Raw genomic sequence first — 12,159 nt, 5'->3', positions numbered from 1 at the left:
ATTTGTTGTCCAAGATGCTAGGAGGAGGAAACCACCATCCATCTCCTTTTCTCCTGCCCCTATGCGCAGGAAGTCTAGAGCCTAATACCACTTTCGGCGCCAATTAACATAGAAGAGTTTGAGAACATCACAAAGGCAATGGTTAGCTTCAGGAAAATAGTTTGCTTTTCTCCTACAAGTATCATCTGCTCGATCTTTTCATGGATATGTTGGGCTATCTGAATGGCGAGAAACCCACTTATTTTTGAGAATTGCTCAACATCACCAACTGAAACATCAACAAAAGGCCTTGCACCAGCTAGAGAGTGGAATATAGGACAAGCAACACACGACAAACAACAAAACAGCAAAGCCACAGTCTTTAAAAGAATATATCTAACTGACGATCACAGTCTCGAAATGATCTGTTTCACATATGCATCTTGGGAGAAATCTAGTAAACGATCTGGTCTTGCATGGGTTTTCAAAGATACCCGCACGAAAATCAACCACAAAGAATCAAAGATACAATATTTCCTCTCTTCTCCTCTGATGGCAGAAGCCATCAGATCGACATCATCACTTGGCATATCTTCTATACAAGTACGCTCCGACAGTCAAACGCTTATCAAAGCTATCACCAACAAGCAATTCCAGAAAGAAATCTATGGTATTTTTGCAGATATCGAATGTCTCTCTTCTTTGTTTTTTTCAACAAGTTTCATCTAACAGAATTAAAAAACAATAATAAAACAGAGATATTAGAGTTTATAAGGATTGAACCGGTAGTATGTTAAGTAAACCGGTATAGAAAGGAGTATAAATACGTGTGTACGGTGTAAAATACAGATAAGAAAATACAATATATTTTTCTCTCGATCGTAACAAACTCTCTCTTCCTCACTGGAGCTCGTACTGTAATATGGTATCAGAGCGGTGAGATCTCCGTCTCCTGCTTCGTCCTTTCTCTGATTCGAGCTCCGATCTTCTTTCAATGCGATCTTCTTGAGCTCCGCCGTGATGAGTCTCTCATTCTCCGTCATCATCTTCACTGATTCGCTCGTCGATTATCTGTTTGCAATCTATCATCTTCTCTCGGTGGTTATCTACCTGTTGATTTCACGATCTTCGTGTTCCTGATCGTCTTTTGGTGGAAGACTCGTCTTCTCCGTTCGTTGATTCTTTGATTCTTGATTTTCGCTTCATCTCAAGATTGAAGAATGCCTCTCTCTTACGCCAATGCTGTCAACAACAACTCGACGCCAACTTCGGCTCAACATCAATCAGCTCCTCGGGTGGAAACGGCTACTATTCAGGATCCGAATTCGAATCCTCTTTACGTTCATAGTGCTGATCATGCTGGTATTTCGCTTGTCTCTGAGAAGCTTGCTGGTTTGGGTAATTTCAATACTTGGCGTAGGTCTATGTTGATGGCGTTAGGTGCTCGTAATAAAGCTGTGTTTGTTGATGGCACTTATCCGGAATTGCTTGGTGATCATCCGGATTTTGCGTCGTGGTCAAGATGCAATAATATTGTGTGTACCTGGATTGTGAATGCTGTGGAGAAATCGATTGCCAAGAGCATTATGTACTTGGATACTGCTCGACATATGTGGTTAGATATTCATGACCAATTCAAGCAGAGTGATGGACCACGTAATGCTGAGATTAAACAACAGATTTTTGCTGAGGTTCAAGGCTCACAGAGTGTGAGTGATTACTATACGAAGTTGAAGCAGTTGTGGGAAGAACTCAAGAATCATGAGAGCCCTTATACGTGTTGCTGTAATCGGCCTGATTGTTCTAGTCTCAAGAGGATTGTGCAACGAGACGAACAAGACAAGATTCTGAAGTTCTTGACTGGGCTGAATGAATCCTTCACAGCAACAAGAGGACAGATTCTCATGATGGAGCCAAGACCAAACATTTCTAAGGTTTTTAATCTCGTTTCTCAAGAAGAACGACAGAGGTCCATGAAGAGCACAAGTGCTGTTGCATTCAACATCTCTCAAACTGCTTCTCCTGATGATTCTATTGTGGCTGCGTATAATAATGGATATGCCAAGAATAAGAATCGTCCCATCTGCTCCCACTGTGGCATAGCTGGTCATACCATCCAACGATGTTATAAACTCCACGGGTATCCTCAAGGGTATAAACCTCAGAACAACTACAGAGGACAGGCTCAATCTTCGAAATCTACTCAGAACTGGCCTCCTCGCAAGGAGAATGTTGCTAACTTGATTGTTCAAGACTCTGGTGGTATCTCTATGCATGATCAACAAGGGGTTTGTCTGGGAACAGTTACATCTGCTCAAGTTCATCAGCTCCTCAACGGGTTGAATGTTACCAGTCTCAACGACAAATTTCCTCAGATTGCTGGCAGCACAATTTGTCTCTCTGATGGAACAGCTTCCACACCTAAACCTCAACCTCATCTCATTGCTCAAACATACTCTGACACACCCCCTTCAGGTACCTCTGATTCTTCTCATTTCATTTCCGCGGGAATTGAGAATGGCCTTACTTTTATCAATGCTGCTTGGATTATCGATACTGGTGCTAGTTGTCATGTCTGTGCTGACTTAGCCTTATTTCAAAACACTAAAACAATTAGTGATACTTTTGTGATACTCCCTGATGGTTCTAGGATTCCTGTCACTGTCTCTGGCACTATCATTGTTTCTTCCAAGCTAACTCTTTTTGATGTTTTATACATTCCAACATTCAAGTTTCATCTTTTAAGTATCAGTGCTTTAACTCGAAATAGCAATATGGCGGTTCTATTTTCTTCTGACTCATGTTACATTTTTCCTGAAAATCCTTTTCAAAACCAGGAGCTTATTCAGGACTTCATGATTGGGAAGGGTAACCTCCAACGCAATCTTTATGTCCTGGACGCTTCTCATCCTTCTCGAAATGTTTCTTCTTCAACGCCTATTACAGCTCTTTCGGTTTTGAGTATTTCTTCTGAAGTTTGGCATCAGCGTTTGGGTCATCCGTCTTTCAGCAAAATACAAGCTCTTTCCAAGACTCTTCATTTGTCTTCTTGTAAAAATGATAGTCATTGTAAAATTTGTCCCTTAGCTAAACAAAAACGCATGTCTTTTCCTTCAAACCCTCATCTTTCAAAACTTCCATTTGATTTGGTTCATATTGATGTATGGGGTCCTTTTCACACAGCAACACATGATGGTTATAGATATTTCTTTACACTAGTTGATGATTGCACTAGAGTAACTTGGATTTATCTACTCAAAAATAAAAGTTGTGTTGCTACTGTGTTTCCTGACTTCTTAAAATACATTCAAACTCAGTATAAATGCAAGGTCAAAGCAATTCGTTCAGATAATGCTCCTGAATTAGCATTTACCTCTCTGTTAAAAGAACATGGCATTGAACATTATTTTTCATGCCCTTATACACCACAACAAAACTCTGTGGTGGAAAGGAAGCATCAACATATTCTAAATGTTGCTAGAGCTCTTTTATTTCAGTCTAGAGTTCCTTTAATCTACTGGGGTGACTGTATTCAAACTGCTATATACCTAATAAACAGAACTCCTTCTCCTCTTTTAGATAACAAATCTCCATTTGAACTTTTGACACAAAATGTTCCTTCATATGATCATCTTCGCGTTTTTGGTTGCTTATGTTACTACTCTACATTACAGAAAGATAGAGATAAGTTTAGTCCTCGTGCCATATCAGGTGTTTTCTTAGGTTATCCCCATGGTTACAAAGGCTATAAAATTTTAGATACAACAACGAACACCATAGTCATATCTCGTAATGTTGTGTTTCATGAATCGGAATTTCCTTTTGCTGATGCATCTTCATCTTTACATCGTGAAAGCAGTTTGTTTGATCAGGATGTTCTTCCTTTGCCTGTTCCGGATTCTTCTTTTCCTGCTTTCTTTGATTTAGGACCAGACTTGAATTCTTCAATGTTTCCTGCTCCTACTAGTCATGATGATGTTTCACCTGTTTCTCTTTCTAAGTCTCCTAATCCACATGTTTCTGATGCTACTGTGCCTTCTCTGTCTACTGATTCTATGCCTAACACGTCTCAATCTAGCACATCATCTATTCCTAGTACTGTCTCTGTTCCTATTGAATCATCGGGAGTATCTAGTAATAACACAAGGGCTAAGCGGCAGACTAAGGCACCAGCATATCTTGATAAGTATCATTGTTATCTGTTAAATCATTCTTCTGACCTACCTACCCATCCTACCCATACAACTTCTTATCCCATTTCATCCTTTCTTTGCTATGACAAGCTTGACCCAGATCATAAACAGTTTGTTCTATCCATTACCACAAATAAACTACCTAAAACCTATGCGGAAGCTGTTTTATCTAAAGAGTTCAAGCTTGCCATGAAATCTGAGATGGGTTCACTTGAGGATACGGGAACTTGGACGGTCTGTCAACTACCTCAAGGCAAACACCCAGTGGGTTGTAAATGGATTCATACCATCAAGTACAATCCTGATGGGACTATTGAGAGACACAAATCTCGTCTGGTAGCAAAAGGCTACACACAGTTGGAGGGCTTAGACTACTTGGATACATTCTCGCCTGTTGCTAAGATTGGCACTCTACGTCTTCTTCTGAGTATTGCTGCAGCTAAAGGTTGGTCCATTTCACAGTTAGACATCAGCAATGCCTTTCTCAACGGCGACCTTGATGAAGAAATTTACATGCGTCTCCCTGACGGTTATGAAGAAATCACTGGCAAGAAGTGTCCTCCTAACTCAGTGTGTAAGCTTCATAAGTCTCTATATGGTCTTAAGCAAGCTTCCCGTCAGTGGAATCAGAAATTGTCCAGTGTGATTCTCGGTGATGGGTTTACTCAGACGCATTCTGATCATTCCCTTTTTATCAAATATGTCGACAACGTCTTCTTGGCTGTTCTTGTCTATGTCGATGATATTCTCATTGTGGGGAATGATATTTCAGCTGTGGATACGTTTAAAGATGTGTTGAAGGCAGCTTTCAAGCTACGTGATCTTGGTCTTGCGAAATATTTCTTGGGCTTTGAGATTGCACGCAATGCGACTGGCATCTCGTTGAATCAGCGTAAGTACACACTGGAACTTCTGGAAGAGGCTGGTCTCTTAGGGTGTAAGCCTCTATCTGTTCCGATGGAACCCAACCTTAAGATGTCTGCAACTTCAGGAACCTTACTCTCTGATGCTTCCGTGTACAGACGCATTGTTGGGCGGTTGTTATACTTAACTCATACGAGACCTGACATTACCTATGCCGTTCACAAGCTGAGCCAGTACATGTCAGCTCCTACTGATTCACATCTTAATGCAGCCTATCGTGTTCTACGTTATTTGAAGGGAGATCCAAGCCAGGGATTGTTTTATTCTGCTTCTTCTACTCTGAAGCTTACAGCTTATTCTGATGCTGATTGGGCAGCATGTCCTGATTCACGACAGTCTATCACCGGCTATTGTGTCTTCTTGGGAGAATCTCTGATATCTTGGCGTTCCAAGAAGCAGCAAACTGTCTCACGCAGCAGCTCAGAGGCAGAGTATCGTGCTATGGCAGATGCGACGTGTGAACTCATTTGGCTGACGACATTGTTACAAGAAATGCACTGCTCTCCCGTTGCTCCAGCAACACTCTTCTGTGACAATCAATCTGCGCTGTACATTGCTTCTAATCCCGTTTATCATGAGCGTACGAAGCATGTGGAGATTGATTGTCATGTTGTTCGGGAACGTTTACAGAGTGGCTTCTTGAAGACTCTTCATGTTCGCTCCGAACTACAGCTTGCCGATATACTTACTAAGGCTGTTCAACCTGCTTTGTTCAAGAGTTTGATTGGCAAGATTGGACTTCACAGTTTGTGTCTTCCATCTTGAGGGGAGGGTATTAGAGTTTATAAGGATTGAACCGGTAGTATGTTAAGTAAACCGGTATAGAAAGGAGTATAAATACGTGTGTACGGTGTAAAATACAGATAAGAAAATACAATATATTTTTCTCTCGATCGTAACAAACTCTCTCTTCCTCACTGGAGCTCGTACTGTAATAAGAGAGATTTAACGTGATTCATCCCAAGAGTTATCCGTTCCCGGGCAAAAAAAAATATTTTATTGATACATGTAGATTTTCTTAGTGTAATTTGTGCTATACACTAACATAAAAAGCGTTCAATAAAACTTTCCATTTTTCACGGATTTGGTAAAGAACGAATATACGTGCTGCATGGTTTGATCCCTGGCAAGGATCAACTGATCCATAATTCATGGATTGACTGATCGGCGCAAATTCGCAGATTCAAAACATAATTCAACAAAATTTATATTAATATATTTTTTTAATCATTAGTTTATATAGTTTGCTTTCATCCGAAACTAGTAGCAGTAAATTACTTCTAAAAACGCAACTCATCTTCCAAACTCATAGATTTAAATCATAGTCGCATCTAAATATTTGTAGAGCTATTATATCTCGGTAGAGGGTCTAGCTATCTGTCGACATAAAGTCTCTAAACTATCACTCACAATATTGACATCATTCAATTGCGTAGAAAGGAATACAAATTATCCGATAATGAAGATTGATTATGGCTTTTGCTTTACTCACACTGCTGCCATTTATATGGACACCTTGTCGTCCTCTGAGAGACATAATGGCTAAATAATAATTATATTTTTGAAACTTTATCAACAATGATGACCTACCAAAACATAATAATTCACTACTACTAAATTGTAGGTTCAGTTTTTTTTTAATTACGAGGAGGTTCAACCGAATCCCTAATTTTCCTAGTCCCAAAACCACATCATATAATATTAGTTTTGTTCCAGCGGTCATTCGATCTAGGGATTTCTGACACAATGATCGTGATCCTTTACCGTTGAGTTAATGACCTCTGGTTCGATTCCGATTTCTTCTTTATGTTTGTTTGGTTCAATAAAATGGAAACTCAATTAGCTAAAGATGAAATTAATTCAAATGAAGTGTCTAGTAGTATTGGTTTGTTTGTTTAGTCTTAGGTTTAATGAAATTTATAGTATGGTTTGAATTTAAATTGGTCAAGAGTAATATACAAAAAGTACTATAGATTATAACTGATATTGAATTACACGACATTATTAATACATATTTCAGTATTAGTTTTTATCATAAATATGACTTAAATAAAATGTCACTATGTCAGTATATATAGTTCGATTTTTTTCCAGTACATTTTAGATTCGGTATGTTCCAATTTTCATAGAACCGATAACTTTTTCCTTTAAACAATGATTTTGAATGATCTTGATTTGAATAATTCGGTTATGTCTAAATATGCACTCCTAATCATAGATCCCATGTTTGGGTGTATATATAATTAAATCCAAGCACGTGCTTATACATTGTTCCGGAATTATATTGCATGGAAAGTTAACGAGATATGGTATTCTATACTAAAACATGAACAATCATTCGGATCCAAGTAGAAATGAAAAATGACCTAATAGGCTAATACTCGTGTAAATGTAAGTATTGTAACATCATTATTTGAAAAGTAACAGTTCTCATGTTATACAATACTATAAAAATCATAAAACCAAAAAAATAAACATTATAAAATCGAGCATATAGTAAATTGTGTTAAACATTGAATTCAAGTTTGACCAAGTCAAATGATAAAGCTGCTTGGATCCACATCTCCCAAACCAAACACATGTCTTCACTCTTTTGTCTTTAGATTTTTGTGGCTTCACTTCTTTTGTTTCTTTCTCGACTTCAGTTGAAACTCCATAGCACATAAAGAAAAGGTTCAGTGTTGAACAAGAAATGTGATTGCTCTTGGCTTTATTCGGAATTGCGGAATGTGTGCAACAATCAACGCCCTCAAAATATATAAATTATTCATAAAAAAATATTTCGAAATTTGAAACAAAACCAAAACGATATTTAAATTATTCAATATATAAATAGATATACAAAATAACGATTGGCCGGTGCCATTTTGAATGCGTTCAGCGATAGTGAAGACTGAAGAACAAAATGTTTTAGTTATAATTTTATTACTTTCAAGTTTCGACGTAACACTCCACTCTACTCTATTATTGACATCTTTCTACTTCCGGCTCTGTTTTGTTGACACGCAAGTACACCAACTATGTGTTTGATTCAAGTTGACATCAATCGAATCTAGTTCTGTTTAAAGGACACATTCATACATAATAATGAATCATTAGTAGAATAAGACTAACTTCTAGGCCTCTTTTGTGGATTATGGGTTGATTGGTAATGGATGTAGGGTCGACATATCGGTTTATAAGGTCTTTCTTCTAATTTTTTTTGTTTCAAAGGGTGAATATAGGTATATCCTCGTTACTGGCTTTGATCTTGGTTTAGTCTTATAGGATGTATCTATGATTTGTTGATAAGTCTCTCAAGTGTTGTCAAAGTGCTCATCAAAATATAGCACAAAATCATTCTCATATTAAGGTGAGATGATATAGATGGACTCTTCGCATAATATATAAATGGACAAATTACAAAAGCTGTTACATTTGTTTCTTTTTATGGTTAGTATGATCTATTGTTAATTTGAATCCAAAGTCTGCTGAACGATCTCATTCATAGATGGCAACATCAACTTTCTTAAGTATCTAAACCTGTACTATAATAGGTGTAGGCAAGACTGTAAACGTTCAAAGTCTACTACTCCCTCCGTTTCACAATAGATGATGTTATTCCTTAGTGAACAAAGATTAAAAAATTTACTTTTCTCTAAAAATTAATTTTAAAAATATAATTTAAAAATCTTCTAACCAATTACAAAAATGACTACAACATCTAATTGATTATACAGTTTTCAATAAAGCTAAAAATAATATAAAAATATCACAACATCATCTATTTTGAAACAACAAAATTTTTCTAAAATATCATCTAATATGAAACAGACGAGTATCTAACTAGAAAAAGTGACAATTTACGTAGAAATTAGAGGGCATGTAATCTATATCACACATAAGTACAGCAGATAATAGATAAGATTTACATTTACAGAGAGGAAAATAAAAAGGTGTGTTCTATTTTTCAAAGTCTGTGCATATGTTCCCACTGCTTCACGCCTACGCAACCCTTCTCTTCTTTTTTCTTTCTTTCAGATCTTCTTTACCTCTTTCTTTTTGCTTTTTTCCATGTTACCATGTTTCCATGTCATGCTTCTTTATTTTATTTTTTCAAAAAGAATACGTATCTACCCATTAGATATGCAAAACTCCCTATAATCGAAGTACATACAGTGAGGGCTTCATTGAAAATTGAAACTACGGTTTCTTTCTTTCTTTTGGAATTTTAAACAACTACAAAATCCGAAACACTGGTCTGTAAGTACAAAAATCTAAGTACTTATAAAACTGGGAAGTAAAGGTAAGAAATTAACAAGTTCAATTCATAATTATAAAAATAAACAAAATAATTCCGATGTTTTTATTACAAACCCCATTAGAAAAACTAGGAAATTAAGACAACAAACAACAAAAATCCCCCACCCAACACATTTTGAAACTTAACATGTCGACTAAAGTGAAAAAAAAAAATAGTACCACACTCCACTCAACTCCCTTGAACCCTCCCAAGGTTCAAAAAATAAAAATTACAGAGAGCTGCTGTCTAAGTGACTAACAATAATATTATACTAATGTAACACACTTGTAAAATATCCCCTACTTTTATTTGGATTTCCAAATCCTTATTACTAGTAATAACCATATCATAACAATCACAGTTTATAACCTAAAACCAAACCACTTCTAACTAACGCTCCTTCAGAGACAAAACAAACAGTTTCAGTACATCCAGTCCTGAGGAAGACGTCTCTCTTGATTCAGACAACCAGCTGCTCTGTAGTTTCCCTGACGAGCAAGTAGTCTACTTCTTGCTAACATGCACTCTGCTCAAATTAAAATAAATAATAAAAAAGTTAGATTAAGTCACAAGTACTGTGTGTTTAGACTTTGTTTGAATCATTACCGTAATCGAACTGACTCTGTCTTGACTTAACATTTATGAACTCATCAAAGTTGACTTTTGACTGCAACATAGCCGCTGTGTTGACTACTGGTACTGGCTTCTTGATGGGCTCGGAAGGGGTTGTTGCTGGGTATCGCCGGGGAAGGAAAACTCCGGTGCCGGTAGACGGACGTTTCAGGGGAGTTCCGGCGTGCTGACGCATCAACGCGGCGTTGGCTACTAAAGCATTATGCTTCATGTGGCTAAGGTTTTCCGAGTTCTTGATTCTTGACTGAGAAGAGAGCCACATCTGGTGAAGAAGCAGACGCTGCTGCTGGATATAGAGGTCGGTCTGAAACGCAGCGTTTTGGCGGGGAAGGTGGTGAGGCTCGTAGCTTCCGAGTTTGAGTCTCACCACTTCTCCAGCTGCAGCAGAGATCACATCCAAGACATCGTCTCTACGAAACGACGTCGTTTGAGAAGGTGGAGGAAGAACAGGGCTTCTACTTCCCGAGGTTGAGTAGCTTCCGAGTCCGCTCAGCGTTGACTGCGGCGAAGTAGCTGCGACGTTACGTTTCACCTCGGAGGAGGGAGGAGGGAGGCGCTGAGTCGAGGGAGCGAGTCGGCGAGAGAGGCCGGCGAGGAAGTCTTCCTCGTCGTCGCTGCTCTCGTCGGTGGAGTCACCGGGAGAGGTGAAAGCGGGGGAGTCGAACTCGTAAGGGAACTCGGTGGGGAAACCGAGTCGAGTCGGGGTTAACTCGGAAGCAGGGGTATTCTCCATGAGAGGGAGGCAGAGAGGAGGGAGACGAGACATATCGACAAAGAGCAAAGATAAGCGAGAAAGAGAGAGAGAGTGATGGAAGAAGATGGAGAATGTTGAAGAGCTGGTTGCTTTTATTTAAGGTTTCAGGGTTTCTATTAAGACAGCTCAAAAGCACTTTAATACTCCCTCTGTTCCTAAATAATCTATGTTTTAGAATTTTCACACTTATTAAGAAAACACTTAAAATTTTGATAATAAATGTATGATTTTCTGTGTTTAGCTATTTCCTATGATTTTTAACCAATTAAAATTCAGTAAACACAATTAATGTTTTTGAAATTTACAATTTTCTATTATTACATACATTGAAAATGTAAAATATGGATCTTTTAGAAACAAAATATTTTTCTAAAACATGGATCATTTAGGAACGGAGGGAGTATCTCTCTATCTTCTTCTTTTTTATTTTATTTTTAATTATCCTTAATTAATGCGTGATGGACGAAATTCAAAACTATGTCCCTTGGTCTTTCTTTAAATATTTTGCCTTCGAAAAAAAAATATTGTGCTGTAAATATTTGTTTTAGGACTATGTATGTCTTTTTCTTTCATTTTCAATTATTTTACTATACGACTTGTTAAGTATATTGTGTAGAGTAATTCTTGGGTTCACCCCCTAGGGTGAACCTCTAGGTTCACCAACCAATAGTGTTTGAGTATTTGATATTTAATATCTTTTAAAAAAGGAAACAATATTAAATTTCCAAATAAGATTATCTTTTTAAAATAAAACAATAAAAATACATAAAAATAGTTACAAAAAATAAATAAATAAATATTTTTAAGTCTTCAGCAAAATACTAAACCCTATACCCTAAATCTTAAACCCTAAACCCTAAACCTTAAACTTTGGATAAACTCTAAACGTTTGAAAATCCTAAACCCTAAATCATACATTAAAAACTAAATTTTAATAATACTAAACCCTAAATCATAATCACTAAACCCTAAACCCTTGGGTAAACCCTGAACCCTTGGATAAATCATAATCTCTATAGTTTAATTTTAAATATTTTTGATTTACAGTTTATGATTTATCCAAGGGTTCAGGGTTTACCCAAGGGTTTAGGGTTTAGTGATTAGGATTTAGGGTTTAGTGTTATTAAAATTTAGTTTTTAATGTATGATTTAGGGTTTAAGATTTTCAAACGTTTAGAGTTTATCCAAAGTTTAAGGTTTAGGGTTTAGGGTTTAAGATTTAGGGTATAGGGTTTAGTATTTTGCTGAAGACTTAAAAATATTTATTTATTTATTTTTTGTAACTATTTTTATGTATTTTTATTGTTTTATTTTAAAAAGATAATCTTATTTGGAAATTCAATGTTGTTTCCTTTTTTAAAAGATATCAAATATCAAATACTCAAACACTATTG

At 37.0% G+C, this 12,159-nt stretch overlaps 1 protein-coding gene across 1 annotated transcript; it reads right to left on the bottom strand.

Moving 5' to 3' along the window:
* Window positions 1-9,402: 9,402 nt before the first annotated feature.
* LOC103865751 lies at window positions 9,403-10,870 on the bottom strand. The gene is made up of 2 exons (XM_009143598.3): window positions 9,985-10,870; window positions 9,403-9,904 (listed from the first exon to the last, which is right to left on the bottom strand). The coding sequence occupies exons 1-2, from the start codon at window positions 10,775-10,777 to the stop codon at window positions 9,801-9,803; spliced, it is 897 nt and encodes a 298-aa protein (XP_009141846.1). The 5' UTR covers window positions 10,778-10,870; the 3' UTR covers window positions 9,403-9,800.
* Between the last annotated feature and the right edge of the window lie 1,289 nt (window positions 10,871-12,159).

Source organism: Brassica rapa, chromosome A04 (genome assembly GCF_000309985.2).
Source record: "Brassica rapa cultivar Chiifu-401-42 chromosome A04, CAAS_Brap_v3.01, whole genome shotgun sequence".
NCBI lineage: Eukaryota > Viridiplantae > Streptophyta > Magnoliopsida > Brassicales > Brassicaceae > Brassica > Brassica rapa.
Note: the sequence above shows the minus strand (reverse complement) of the source record. Positions and strands in the feature narration are given on the sequence as shown.

Bases quoted from the DNA above. Each gene is read 5' to 3' on its own strand.
- LOC103865751 (XM_009143598.3), bottom strand. From the start codon at position 10,777: ATGTCTCGTCTCCCTCCTCTCTGCCTCCCTCTCATGGAGAATACCCCT. The intron at 9,905-9,984 runs GTAATGATTCAA...TAATTTGAGCAG, and splicing joins ACAGAGTCAGTTCGATTACG to AGTGCATGTTAGCAAGAAGT.